The 15,032-nt window shown below is 45.9% G+C and overlaps 1 protein-coding gene across 8 annotated transcripts in view; it reads right to left on the reverse strand.

Moving 5' to 3' along the window:
- Nucleotides 1–7,057: 7,057 nt before the first annotated feature.
- Nucleotides 7,058–15,032, reverse strand: part of ETF1 (eukaryotic translation termination factor 1) — a 38,065-nt gene continuing 30,090 nt past the window's right edge. For 6 of the 8 annotated variants that reach the window (XM_078004292.1, XM_015140903.3, XM_078004291.1 and 3 more), the window contains 7 exons: nucleotides 14,682–14,820; nucleotides 13,864–14,054; nucleotides 12,587–12,716; nucleotides 12,187–12,342; nucleotides 11,718–11,782; nucleotides 9,629–9,776; nucleotides 7,058–9,352 (listed from right to left, as the gene is read on the reverse strand). In XM_078004292.1, the coding sequence (XP_077860418.1) occupies nucleotides 9,270–9,352; nucleotides 9,629–9,776; nucleotides 11,718–11,782; nucleotides 12,187–12,342; nucleotides 12,587–12,716; nucleotides 13,864–14,054; nucleotides 14,682–14,820 (912 nt within the window). In that variant the 3' untranslated portion in view covers nucleotides 7,058–9,269. 8 annotated transcript variants of the gene reach the window in all.

A 15,032-nucleotide genomic window follows, 5' to 3' on the forward strand; every position in this document is an offset into this window, starting at 1 on the left:
ACTTGTTTTTTTTTTTTTTGAGACGGAGTCTCGCTCTGTAGCCCAGGCTGGAGTGCAGTGGCCGGATCTCAGCTCACTGCAAGCTCCGCCTCCCGGGTTCACGCCATTCTCCGGCCTCAGCCTCCCGAGTAGCTGGGACTACAGGCGCTGCCACCTCGCCCGGCTATTTTTTGTATTTCTTAGTAGAGACAGGGTTTCACCTTGTTAGCCAGGATGGTCTCGATCTCCTGACCTCGTGATCCGCCCATCTCGGCCTCCCAAAGTGCTGGGATTACAGGCTTGAGCCACCGCGCCCGGCCAAGACTTGTATATGTATTTCTTCGTGTATCATACTACTCAACAATAAAAATGAACATGCAACAGGCTGGGCATGGTGACTCATACCTGTAATCCCGGCACTTTCGGAGGCTGAGGCGGGAAGATCACTTAGAGTTAGGAGTTCAAGACCAGCCTGGGCAGCATAAGGAGACCCCATCTCTATACAAAAATATATCTACAAAAAAATAGCCCGACATGATGGTGTAATCCCAGCTACTTGGGAGGCTGAGGGTAGAGGATCACTTGAACTCAGGAGATCAAGGCTGTTATTGAGCTCTTAATGAGCCACTGCACTCCAGCCTAGGTGACAGAGTGAGACTCCATCTCAAAAAAAAAGAAAGAAAGATAGGTGTATCTCAAAAATTTATCTAAATGAAAGAAGCTTCACATAAAAGACTACATGTTGTGCTTTTCCATTAATATAAAAATTTCTAGGAAGGCCAGAACTGTAGAGGTAGAAAGCAGATCTGTAGCAGCTGGACATGGTGGCTAATGCCTACAATCCCAGCACTTTGGGAGGTCGAGATGGGCAGATGACGTGAGGCCAGGAGTTTGAGACCAGCCTGGCCAATATGGTGAAACCTTGTCTCTACTAAAAATAGCAAAATTAGCTGGGTGTGGTGGCAGGCACCTGTAGTCCCAGCTACTCAGGAGGCTAAGGCATAAGAATGGCTTGAACCTGGGAGGCAGAGGTTGCACTGAGCTGAGATCGCGCCACTGCACTCCAGCCTGGGCGACAGAGTGAGACTCTGTCTCCAAAAAAAAAAAAAAACCAAAGCAAGTAGATTGATCAGCAGCAGTTGCCCAGGTTGCATGTGGAAACAGAGATTGACTGCAAAAGAGCACAAATAATCTTTTTGGGATGCTGAACATTGAGTTGTGAGTTGTGGGATGTTTACATAACTATACACATTTACTTTTACTTTTTTTTTTTTTTTTGAGACAGAGTCTCACTGTCACCCAGGCTGGAGTGCAGTGGCAGGATCTTGGCTCACTGCAGCCTCCACCTTCCGGGATCAAGATATTCTCTTGCCTCAGCCTCCGGAGTAGCTGGGGCTACAGGCCTACACCACCACACTCCGCTAATTTTTGTATTTTTAGTAGAGACGGGGTTTCACCATGATGGCCAGGCTGGTCTTGAACTTCCGGCTTCAAGTGATCTGCCTGCCTCAGCCTCCCAAACTGCTGGGATTACAGGCGTGAGGCCAGGCCTACACACATTTACTTTTAAAAATAAATAGCCAAACTATACCTACAGTGGGTTAATTTTATAGATTATAAATTATACCTCAATAAAGCTGTTAATAAACCACAGAAATGATAGCAGGATGAAAAAACCAGTGTCTTAGCCGGGTGCAGTGGCTCACGCCTGTAATCTCAGCACTTTGGGAGGCCAAGGCAGGCGGATGATGAGGTTAGGAGATGGAGACCATCCTGGCCAACATGGTGAAACCCCGTCTCCACTAAAAAATTAGCCAGGCATGGTGGTGCACACCTGTAGTCCCAGCTACTTGGGAGGTTGAGGCAGGAGAATCGCTTGAACCTAGGAGGTGGAGGTTGCAGTGAGCATAGAGCATGCCATTGCACTCCAGCCTGGCGACAGAGTGAGACTCCGTCTCAAATAAAAAAAAAATAAAAAAAAAAAAAAAAAAGAAAGAAAAAAAAAGAAAACACTGTGTCCTGAAATCGGAATGTCTTCCTGGCCTTTGGATCCAGTCAGGACTGATCCACGTGCCTCTCCAAACTTACCCTCTCATCTCTCCAGCTAATCCAGGTCGCAACATAGACCTAGCACCCCCAGAGGAGGAAGGAGCCACCCTGCACTCCCCTTGTCCTTTAACATTCCCCGCTCTTCATTGCCATTCCCTGTTCAGAGTCTTGTTCAGAGTCTCCACTGCTGAACCTTCAACACCGAAGGGCAGGGTGTGCACCTCCACTGTTCGCCACTGAATCTCACGCAGGACCTAGGACATGTCTAAATGCTTGCTGAGTCAAGGAATGAGACTGACTTAACCCAAGTCTCATTTAAGGAATAGAGGCAGCAGTGGAGTGCATCTGTGGAGAAGGCTGGAGGAGACTGGGGTAGCACTCCTTCCATAGGGGAGAACTCCTTCCATGTTACCTTTCAGAATCAGAGCCCGACGGGTGCTAGGAAGGGCCTCTAGCCCTGAGCACAGGAATTCGTCTTTATCTGGAGAAGCAACTCTCTCCCAGGCAACATCCTGCCTTATTACAAAGAGCCCCCCTATGCAGGCCCTCCAGGCCCACCCCAGCTGGTTCATCTTGCCTCCCCTTTCCCCACCAGGGAGCCTAGGCTGGGCATGTCTTTGGGTCTGGACAGTCATATAACATGGGGCAGAGCGTCCTGGCATCATCAAGCCCTGATTTCTCCTCATGCCTCCCAGGAATGGGAATATCTCTGCATCTTTGCCTCTCAGAAGATCCTTGCCATTCCTGCTTGGAGCCTTTCTCTCAAGTTTCCACCCTCCTTCCTTATTCTCCTGGCTTCCTTGGAAACGGGTTTGCCCTCTAGCTTTCCTTTGGGCGGGGATGGAGAGGCAAGCAGAAGGGGCTAGGTATAGTGTCTCAGCCGAGTGGGAGGAGCTGGAAGTCTGTGGCAGTCAGGGAGAGCTAGACGGGGCTAATTTGGAAGCCCGGGGGCTGGAGAAGCAAGTTGATCTACACACCCAAGCCAACCTTGACTCACAGGGAAGTGACTTCAAACAGCTTTTATAACTCCATCTGGATGTTGGCCACCTTTCCTCTCCTAGCTCTTTGGTTTCAGGCCATGTGCTCCCTCCAATTGTCCCTTCTCTCATTTATAACATTGGAGAGAACAAGGCCTGGATGAAGAATAAGAAGATCATCCAGCTGTTAAGAGCACTGAATCTGGAGTTGCAGCAAGTGTTCATGTCGGCTCTGCTAATTTGCTGCATGAGCCTGACAGGTCACTGTGTTGCTCTCTGACCTGTTGTCTTCTGTCTTCATTGAGGGGACTGGAATAGGTAAGGTGCAAGACCCTTCCTAGTGCTAAAATTAAGGGGCCCCGCACAGTGGCACACACCTGGAATCCCAACACTTTGGGAGGCTGAGGCAGGCTGATCACTTGAGATCAGGAGTTCAAGAACAGGCTGGTGCAGTGGCTCACACCTGTAATCCCAGCACTTTGGGAGGCTGAGGCAGGCGGATTACGAGGTCGGGAGATCAAGACCATCCTGGCTAACACAGCGAAACCCCGCCTCTCCTAAAAAAAAATACAAAAAATTAGCCAGGCATGGTGGCGGGCGCCTGTGGTCCCAGCTACTCAGGAGGCTGAGGCAGGAGAATGGTATAAACCTGGGAGGCAGAGTTTGCAGTGAGCCGAGATCGTGCCACTCCACTCCAGTTTGGGCGACAAAGCAAGACTCCGTCTCAAAAAAAAGTCCAGACTGGGCAACATGGCGAAACCTCATCTCTACAAAAACAACAACAACAAAAACCTCACAAATTAGGTGTGGCCGCATGTGCCTGTAGTCCCAGCTACTCAGGAGACTGAGGTGGGAGGATTGTTTGATCCTGGGAGGTTGAGGCTCCAGTGAGCCAAGATTGCACCACTGCATTCCAGCCTGGGTGACAGAGTGAGACCCTGTCTCAATTAAAAAAAAAAAGTGCTAAAATGATAATTCCTTAAGAAGTCTAAGTATTGGGTACTGTAGAGAAAAGCTATATAAAGGTGTGGCCGTACACTAAGGACTACGGTCGAAAGAGACTCTAGTCCTGGCCGGGCGCGGTGGCTCAAGCCTGTAATCCCAGCACTTTGGGAGGTCGAGACGGGCAGATCACGAAGTCAGGAGATTGAGACCATCCTGGCGAACACGGTGAAACCCCGTTTCTACTAAAAAATACAAAAAACTAGCCGGGCGAGGTGGCGGGCGCCTGTAGTCCCAGCTACTCGGGAGGCTGAGGCAGGAGAATGGCGTAAACCCGGGAGGCGGAGCTTGCAGTGAGCTGAGATCCGGCCACTGCGCTCCAGCCCGGGCCACAGAGCCAGACTCCGTCTCAAAAAAAAAAAAAAAAAAAGAGACTCTAGTCCTTTCTGAGAATGGGCTTGACATTCCCAGGTACAGCTTTGCCTTCTCATCACTTCCTTGCTCACCTACTTGGGGCCAAGGGCCCCCCCAGAAGCCCTTCTTCATGCTGTTTGACTTCACTCTGTAGGGATGACCTGCATTTGCACTGGCTTTGGAACCAAACAGACCTGACTTTGAGTCCCAGATTTTGCCACTTAGTAGAACGTGGATGGGAAGATATAAACAGCATCTCCCTCACTACGTTTTTCTAAGGATTACATAACCGTTCAACAAATGTCAGTGACTATAGTTACTTCACAGACGGATAGCTCAAAGCCCAGAATGAGGAGTAAGAAAACTGGGCAGAGCTGGACTGAGACTCCTGGGCTCTCCTCTCCGTTCACTCATCCCTACTCCTTTGTTAACCTGCCCTCTCCACTTTCCCAAAATTTAAGGGCAAAGCAAGCTGTCCCAGGCACCTCTTAATGCTTGTCAGAAATTCCCCCTACTTCAGATGAAGCAAATTTCTTCGTCAGCGTCCTTAACTCTATAGCACCACCTTGTGGTCACCAGCACAAACTTTCCCTGGCCACTTCCAGAGGACCAAGGTTGGGAGTGTAGGAACCACGAGTAGCTGCCATTCCAGTCCTTGCTAAGTGCTTTCATGTGCCTTACTCCATTTAATCCTTATTACAGGTGGTGAAACTGTTACTCAAAGACATGGAATAATTTGCCAGCTTCTCAAGTGGAGCCAGGATTTCTACCTCAGACCTCAGAGATCCTGCTTCCTACTGCGCTCTTCCCGGGAAGCTGGCGAGCACGGCACTTCAGATTCAGGGACTGTCTGATACTGTGAAGTCACAAACCCAGTTAACAGCAGAGACAGGGCCAGAGGTTTTTTTTTTTTGAGACAGTCTCGTTGTCGCCCAGGCTGGAGTGCAGTAGTGCTATCTCGTCTCTACAGCCTCCACCTCCCAGGTTCAAGCAATCCTTGTGCCTCAGCCTCCTGAGTAGCTGGGATTACAGTCGCCCGCCACCTGTCCGGCTAATTTCAGTAGAGTCACGGTTTCACCATGTTGGTCAGGCTGGTCTTGAACTCCTGATCTCGGGTGATCCACCTGCCTTGGCCTCCCAAAGTGTTGGGTTTACAAGCATGAGCCACGGTGCCTGGCAGAACCAGAGCTTAACTCCCTTGTTTGGTTCTGGGCTCTTAGCTAAGCCCCAGGTAAACCTGCCAGTTTCAGGGAAGGACTCCTGGAGATGGCTGTATCTGAAATTCAATTCACCAGACAGGGTTTTAGACTTGATTTACAGAGAACCCTGGAGGTGGTGAATTGTTTTCACCTGTATTTCTAGTTCCTGTTATTCAGCCACATCCTCAGCAACTTGCAGCACCCAAACTGCCACAAAACAAGCAACTGTGCCCTGCTTGCCTAGCTCTAATCGGATGCTCCCATACCACTTGGCTGTTCAGTTCCCAGGTCCCCTGAGACCCAGTCCCATCAGGACTGGACTTGGCAGGCAGAAATCCCAGCTGGCATTCACTCAAGTTGGCAACAAAGGAGAAGCTGGCATGAGGCTTAAATTCCACCTTGGCTCTCAGCCCTGAATCCACCGTGGCTGTCTGGGAGTGTCATGGCATGCGTCTTGGGAGTCAGAGAACAAAAGATGGCAAGTGCTGCAGGCCCAGACAGGCAAGCACCACAGCCCATACATCCTGCACCACTGTGCTGCCTTCCAACAATTTTGTCTTCAAGAACAGCACCTAGACATGCATTAGGAGGGAAAATTACACTTCCACCAGCACAGGCATGTTCGCCCCTTCCCAGCTGGTAATTGAGTTTCGTTGTCAGGGCTATCATCTAGATCAGGTGAGAAAATGGGTGAAAACTATGCCAAGTGCCATTACTGGTCAATTTTATTTAAAACAGTTTTCTCAAACCTAGAGAAAGCAAACCATGCACCACCTTGGCTCCTCAACTAGGCTTCCTAAACTACCAAAGAGGCTCTCTAAGCACCTCAACCTTGGGGGAAAACAAAGAAAACAAATCCTCTTCTGCTCTGAACCTGGCCTAGGAGCCCTGCTCTACTGGACCAGCACCTGCTCTTGGATGGGCTACTACTCTCCTACCCAGTGTAAGGTATGTAAGATGAAGGAGCGTGGGAGGGAGAGGGCCCAGGCCTAGTTTCTGCTATTCCATCTGGACCATTCTATTATAGGACTCAAAGACAGATACAGAGATAACTTTGGAATAAGGCCTGGGATAAAATTTTGGTGTTATCACTAAAGAGCTGCTACTTAACCTTCTTTTGTTCTGTTTCATCACCTGTAAAATTGGGTACCTCCATGGGATGCTGGGTTATGGAATAATACACTTAACATACCTTAAACAAACAAACAAACAAAAAGGAAGCAAGATTCCCTTTGGCATGCATGTAGAATGGGGGAGAATACAAATTAGTGTGGCCCCAGCAACCTGAACTTTCTTCCTCTACCATAACTCTGGGATTGTGACCTCAGAAAAACTTTGCATATACCTTTCCATAGACAAATGTAGTAAACACAACTCAAATCCAAGGCTGAAACGCTACTGGGCATGACTAATCTGAGGTATGCCTTGGAGAACTCACTGTCTCCACAGTTCAGGCCTTTCTAGACCAGTCCTAAAAAATCTCAAGCACACAAAGTATATTCTTAAATATGGTTTAATACTCTTCTCCATTTCTGTACATCACAACACCAAGATTTTGCTGCTTAGGATCTCTCTGCAGAGGCTATAGAGAATGCAAAGGCTACGGTTTTCACCCCCTCTTATTTATGTGTTTGTATGTGTAAGTGTAATACATATCAGTATATATTGATACACACATCAATATATAATGCAATATATATCACCGAAGAGAACACACTGATTAAAGAAATACAAAAATTTGGCATCATTTCCAAACTTAAATAGTAAAAATAAAAACTACAAAAGGAGCTGCATACCCTAAATGTATCATGTGAAACAACAAGCATATTCAAAAATGTAAATTTACATCCAATTTCTCTGGTCTTGTCCTATCACATCAGACCCATTTACAATGGCGAAACCCTCAGGTACTGCTGTGAAGAGAGCATGTTTGCTCGCTCTTGGGTGTTCTGCAAACAAATAGCAGAGCCCAAAGCAAAAAAGCCTGTTCCGGTGAAGTCTCCCACGCTGGTGAACACCAAATAATGGACTCTTCTCACTGGGGGTTGAGACATCAGGTTACACATTGACAGACAGTATTTGGACCTCAGAGTACAGTGTGAGAACCAGAAACTTTACATTTAAGACATACTCCCTTCATTCAAGTGAAACAGGATTATTGGAACGATAGGCAGGTCTGTAACCTGGGAAGAAGGAGCTGGTTCAGACCAATAAAGCTACGAGTGACTGAATCAAGTCAGTAAAGAACAGCAGTCAGGCACTAAAGTGTTAAAAGTACCCAATTTGAAAACCAAATGCACCCCACTACCCTATAGTCAGTGTGGAGGTGATACCAATTGACTTTTAAAACCTTTGGTCCTTCAAAGTCTGTTTGGTATACTTTTTTCCATTGCTACCACTGGGCACATACTATACACTTTGTTCAACTGTCACCACCTCGGGCACGCCATGACCCTGCATGTCAGCTGGGTTCAAGTCTGACTTACAGCCCAGCTGTGACGCATAAGCTTCAGGGTTTCAGGCCAACTTTTGGATCCAACATGGTCTTAAATCCATGGTGCCAGAAGCTGTGTCCCATCCCTTCCCACCCGCCCCTCATTTCTCATGTGAGAGGTGCTTGGAAGTCCCACATTTGAAAAAGATGCTCCAACCCCACCAGGAGGTCAGGAGTTTATAATTACATGCAGTCATACATGTCTGTCGTTCCTGTGAAAAACCTTGCAGTTCATTTTAATAAATCAAAACATTCACATAATCTCATGCCATCCAACACAAGGAAAACACATCCACCTCCCTTTTAACAAGGATTGACCCAAGCAAAATAAAATCCTCTTTAAATTTCTTCGCTTCCACTTAAATTGCATGTTTTATTTCTCCCAATCCCAGCAATAGCACAGAAGCCCCATCATATCCATCCCAAACTGGTTTCGAGTAGGTTAAGGTTATAGGGACCCCCGTCAGAACACTGATACAAAGGGCTCCCAAACGCCGGGCACAAATGTGTCTGCAAACAGATGGAAGTAAACAGTGCACTGGCCCAAATGCTTCATGAGTCAGTTTGATTTTGCAATGCAATTTGCATCCTTGAAACTGCCAGTCTGGAGGGGACGGGGTAGCGTGAGGGAGAGAAGTTGAAAGTGCCTCCTATTAGCTCACCCTTTCAACATTAAACAGAGACCAAGAGAGAAATGGTTCCAACATTTCACCACATATATTTCTTCTTATGCAGTCTAAGCTGAGAATGCCATGTAAATGGGTCACTGCGAAATGCAGCAATTTAATTTTTCTCCAATCAAAATAAGAAACAAACCAGTATGATCTCACTTCTATTAACTTTTGAAGGTTTACAGCAGTTAAAGTATTTTTGCTTCTATGTATGAAGGTTAAAAAAATCATTTTTTTCATAAAATACAAGAGCAACCAATTTCACCATCGAGTAAAAGTAAAAACTGGGATTCTTTTTTAAATTAGTCCAAAGTGGCATTTAGGAACTTAGTTGTAGGCTGCTGCGCTGACACCATGACAAACCAAAGTGTAGGGCTGGGTCTGGTTTTGTTTCGGTTTTCTTTTCAATATCCAATGCTCATGGATTAAGTTCTGGAAATGTTCCAATTGTAAGGCAGGGATCTGTTTGGATTCCACCATGGGTATGCTCCTTGGGTTGGATGCTGGAGGGTGAGGCACATTTTGCCGGACCCATGTCGACTACCTAGTAGTCATCAAGGTCAAAAAATTCATCGTCTCCTCCTTGGTATTCCATTCCCTGGAAATCTACTCGGTACCGCAAGATACCTGGGGAAACAAACCAAAAGGTAAATTACCTGTGTTCACGGAATGGGCATGTGTGTAGGGGGCTGGTCACTCTAATAAGGGAAGCCCCATTCTCTTGCAGAATTACAGAAAACAAAGAGGCAATAATAAACACGGGTCCAAATTAGGAACCTGCACCTGCTGCGTCAATCACCTATCTCAGCAGATAATGAGCACCTCGCCTGAAGCAGGGCTAGCCAGGAGTGACCTTGGCCTGAGACCCTGGTTTTAAGTTTGGTTTGCTGATTTGCTACTCACCTCCAATTCCACCAAATCCTTTCACAAACTGAGACCCTTCTTGTGATTTATCTGTGACAATTTCCAACGTAGCTCCAAATTTTTTATAGTTGTTAGCAAACCATTCCAACAGGGGCATACTCTCGATAAGCTCATGTTCCTGTCCGGTCTACAGGGGTGACCATGAGATACAAAAACAGGGGGGATTAGGATATATGAAGGCTAATTAGCCCCTCTCACAGCCCCTTGCCCACCTATCACTCTCATCCTCCCACTTATAGGCATGTCTGTGTGTAAAGCTCTGTAAGTCATCTCTGGTTTTGATAACATAATGGACATAAGCAGAGAAATCTGGATTATTTCAAACAACACTTCTCCTCAGACTCTACCCTCAGCCATGAAATACCAACACAAACACTCAGTGGGTTTTCAGCTTATGATTGCTACTGCTGACTCTAGAAGTCTGGCTGTTGTAGAGTCTCTAAGCAGCACCCCATTCAATGACCCCGAAGAGACAGGCCAGGACTGCTTTTGGGAGTGGCCTCATAGATAACAAAGCTCTCCAAACCAGAATTTGAGGAAGCTACCATTTAAACCTATCTCATACAGGAGAGTGATACTTTCAACTGCTGTGATGCATTTAGAGCAAACCAGAGAAGCCACTGCAGTGGAAGAGCTGATCAAGTGAAGAAAGCAGCACAGGTTTCATAGTGCAGGAGAGACATTATGCAAATTACATTTTCCTCCCTATTACATTTCAAGGATAATGAAATGTTTTCCTGATTGCTTAACTACTTAAAAACAAAGAGGGCCAGGCGCCTTGGCTCAAGCCTGTAATCCCAGCACTTTGGGAGGCCGAGGTGGGCGGATCCCGAGGTCAGCAGATTGAGACCATCCTGGCTAACACGGTGAAACCCCGTCTCCACTAAAAATACAAAAAATTAGCCAGGCATGGTGGCGGGCGCCTGTAGTCCCAGTTACTTGGGAGGCTGAGACTGAAGAATGGCGTGAACTCGGGAGGCGGAGCTTGCAGTGAGCTGAGATCGTGCCACTGCACTCCAGCCTGGGAGACAGAGGGAGACTGTCTAAAAAACAAACAAAGACAAACACAAACAAAAAACCAGGCCAGGCATGGTGGGTCACACCTATAATCTCACCACTTTGGAAAACCAACACAGGAGGATCACTTGAGCCCAGGAGGTCAAGACCAGCCTGGTGAACACAAGAGCCCATTTCTATAAAAAATAAGGCTGCCCAGCACGGTGGCTCACGCCTGTAATCCCAGCATTTTGGGAGGCTGAGGCAGGTGGATCACCTGAGGTCCCAGCTACTCGGGAGACTGAGGCAGGAGAATTGCCTGAACCCAGGAGGTGGAGGTAGCAGTAAGCTGAGATTGCACCACCGCACTCCAGCCTGGGCGACAAGAGCAAAACTCCGTCTCAAAAAAGGGCATGAGGGTTTGTGCCTGTACTTCTGACTACTCAGGAGACTGAAGCAGAAGGATTGCTTGAGCCCAGGGGTTCGAGGTTACAGTGAGCTATGATTGTGTCACTGAATCCAGCCTGAGTGACAGACCAGGACACTATCTCAAAAAAAAAAAAAAAAAAAAAAAGACCGGGTACGGTGGCTCACACCTGTAATCCCACCACTTGGGAGGCCGAGGTAAGCGGACTGCTTGAGCTCAGGAGTTCGAGACCAGCCCAGGGCAACATGGTGAAAACCCCCCTCTACAAAAAATTTGAAAATTAGTTGGGTATGGTGGTGGTGTGCCTGTAGTCCCAGCTACTAGAGAGGATGAGGCAAGAGGATCATTTGAGTCCAGGAGGTAGAAGTTGCAGTGAGCCGAGATCATGCCACTGTACTCTAGCTTGGGCAACAGAGCAAGACCCTGTCTCCAGGGGGGAAAAAAAAAAAAAGCTGCAGTAAATATGATTTGGCCTCCTTCCCTGAAGTCAGATTTGTATGTGGCAGATAGGAGATGACCACCTCCCACAGCCCCCCCAATTAGTATGAGGTTTGGTTTCCCAAAGCTCACCCTCTACACCGCCAGTGCTCTAGCACATGGATTTATGCTTGCATGTATCATCAAACCAAGAAAATAATCACATACCTCTTTGTCTGTGAAATGAGATTTATCCTTTTCTTGCTCTGGAGTTAGATAGAGAATTTTCTCCTCTGTAGTATTAGGAGAAAAAAATGTGTTAACCTGGCTCTCATATACTAATCTGTGCAAGCTGTGTAAGATGAGAAAAGGGCTCAGGGACTCAATCTCTCAACCTTTTTTCCATAAGCATGTTAGCATACACTGAGTGTCTACTAGGTACAGTGCTTCAACCATAAGGAACATCAGAGATGCTCAAGATACAGTCCTGGTCCTCAGCAGATTTAACAATCTTAAGCAGACGTTAAACAGTTCAAGCAGAAAAATCTATGCAGGAATGTACTACAGACTGAAGGAGCAGGGAACAAGGGCTAGATCTACCTTCTGACCGCTCCTGAAATCAGCCATCCCTCCCAATCTCCACCCCAGGCTTCCTGGCTCAGTAACAAATAGCAACCTTATTTTCTAATTCTCATACCTTCTGTGCCTTGGCAATGAAGAACATATCTCATTATATCCAGATTTTCATAGACTATTAGAATTTCTACAGCTCCCATTTCCAAAGCCTTTAGTGTATCTTCAACACCAAAACAGTACTTGCCCGTGTCCTGGCTGATTTCATCGAAGTATCGTCCTGTGATTAGGGATCAGTCAACAGGACATAATAAGTTTCCCTAGTAGATACAAACATACCTATTCAACCTAGTGACTACAGAAGATAAAAAATAATGCTTTCACTGAGGCAAAAGAGTTAATAAAAATACTAAATATACTCTTTTTACATTTTTGGTACCTTGTCTCATACATACAAACACGTATATACGTACACACACACACGAAAACATTTCACAGAATATGCAGTTGCATTTCACCGATACCTATTAATTTCTTCTCTTGAATGAATTTCACGTTGGAGAGGACTTCAGTAGATAACTCAATAGCTTGGTTGAATCCATTTTCACCACCATAGGATATATCAACTAATTTTAAAACTTTTGATTGTAACCTCTGACACACAAAAAAAAATTATTAGTATTTATTGGTACTTATTTAAAATATTATTAAAACACCTTTACCCAAACCCACTAACTCTCAATGGCATGCAAAGCTCAGCATTATGATCCCTGAAGTCTAAATATGGGGAAGGAGCCCAGTTTAATCAAAAGCTGCTCTTACAGTGAACAGCACTGCCAGGGTAAACTTTCCCAGCCAATTACATCACACATTTTATTAGACCTACTATAGGACAACTCATTAAGTTCAAACAAAAATAAGTTATTGTGGAGGAAAGGGGGAACCACTGGCTCCTGCAAAATAAGGTAACGGAAGTTAAGACGGGCTGGGTAGGGTGGCTCACATCTATAATCCCAGCACTTTGGGAAGCTAGGACAGGCAGACAGTTTGAGTCCAGGAATACTGAGACCAGCCTAGGCAACGTGGTGAAACCTCGCCTCTACCAAAAAGTACAAAAATTAGCTGCGCATGGTGACACATCCCTGTAGTCCCAGCTACTTGGGAGGCTGAGCTGGGAGGATCACTTGAACCCGGGAGATCGAGGCTGCAGTGAGCCATGATTGCACCACTGCACTTCAGCCTAGGCAAGACAGCGAGACCCAGTCTCAAAAAAAAAAAAAAAAAAAAAAAAAAAGAGAAAAAAGGTGTTAAGGCAATTTCCTTGGTGGACCTTCTACCGTAAGGTTACTTCCTCCAGAAGACCTTGGAAATGTATTATGGCTGAGCCCATGTTATAAAATGGGCTTTAAATGCTTTAGGCAGAATCAGCTGTCATATTGCTGAGAGCTTTGCTGCTATGTATCTCCAAGAATAAATCAGAAAAAGAAAATAAGGAACAGGTTTTAGTTTATTTGAAATCAAACTCCATTCTACAGCCAATTCTGACAACCCAACTAAACCAGGGACCTCCAAAGGATCCATAAGAAGCCCACCTAAAACTGGTTGATTTCGGAAGAGAAGGGGCTCAGAAAAGCACAGGGGAATGTTTCCTAATAAACATCTGTAAACCTGCCGTTTAACTCAGAGGTAGGTTTTTAACCCAGGCAATTTTAAAAAGATGTGTCTGTTCCAGTGCTCACACAGAGGACTCACCTACTCCTACCTAGGGACTTACATAATAGAGCATGTACTTCTTACTTACCTGATCAAACATATCAGATTGACTTAGTTCAGTTTTAAAGTCAGCAGATCCAGCTAAAACTAGACCAGCCACATTCACTTTGTCCCCAGAAATAAACAGCTGCACAGCAGTCTCTGCTACTTTCCGAACATAGTTATGTCGCTTTTCCATTCTTAAACGGGCAAAACGCAAGGCTGATTGACCTCCTCTACCTTTGACACAAAAGTAGCAAGAGAAAAAGGCAATTATTAAGAACTACAAGATGTCTTCAAATTAAAAATAAAATAATCATGTCATCATCCAAGAAAAGGACAAAGAAAAATCACCATTCCCTTAACTAAACGTTTAGCATAAACTGCTACTTGTTTTCAGAGAGCGACTACTAATTCTATGTCAAGAGAAGAGCCATAAGCACCAGTGAGGCACCCGTCATTCCGGGAGGCTTCTCTCCCTATCATCTGGATTCACTCCCCTCACATCATACTGTTTTCTCTTTTTTTCTTTTTTGAGACAGAGTCTTGCTCTGTCGCCCAGGCTGGAGTGCAGTGGCACAATCACAGCTCAATGCAACCTCCATCTCCCGGGTTCAAGCAATCCTCCTGCCTCAGCCTCCCAAGTAGCTGGAATTATAAGCACCCGTCATATTTTTGTATTTTTAGTAGAGACAGGGTTTCACCATCTTGGCTGGGCTGGTCTCGAACTTCTGACTTCGTGATCCACCCGGCTCGGCCTCCCAAAGTGCTGGGATTACAGACATGAGCCACCGCACCCGGCCCATCATACTGTTTTCTTATTGCTAGACACAAAGTAAGTGGGTTCATGTTCTCCTCCTGTATTACCGTGTTTCTTTGGGAGATCCACAGTGAATTTGTGCAGGACTTCTCTTGTGTTTCCTTGGAGTGTGCCAAAAAGTGCACCACTACCATCTATTACAATGAATCCAAACTTGCTATCATCTGAAAGTAGTGCTGTAAGAGCCTGAAAAGCAAACACAAGTACCACATGGTGAATCCCAAAGCTTTGCTAAGGTCAAAAAAACTCTGAGAAAGGACATATACAAGCCCTTTCACTCCACTCACCATGTTATTAGCACTGTGGAAAAACCATTCTATGGAATAATTTATAGACTTCAGTTATAATCATGTAACTCTTATGGACAAATCTGAACCCAATAAGGAAATAACGGATGG

The sequence above is a fragment of the Macaca mulatta genome, chromosome 6 (genome assembly GCF_049350105.2).
Source record: "Macaca mulatta isolate MMU2019108-1 chromosome 6, T2T-MMU8v2.0, whole genome shotgun sequence".
Lineage (NCBI taxonomy): Eukaryota > Metazoa > Chordata > Mammalia > Primates > Cercopithecidae > Macaca > Macaca mulatta.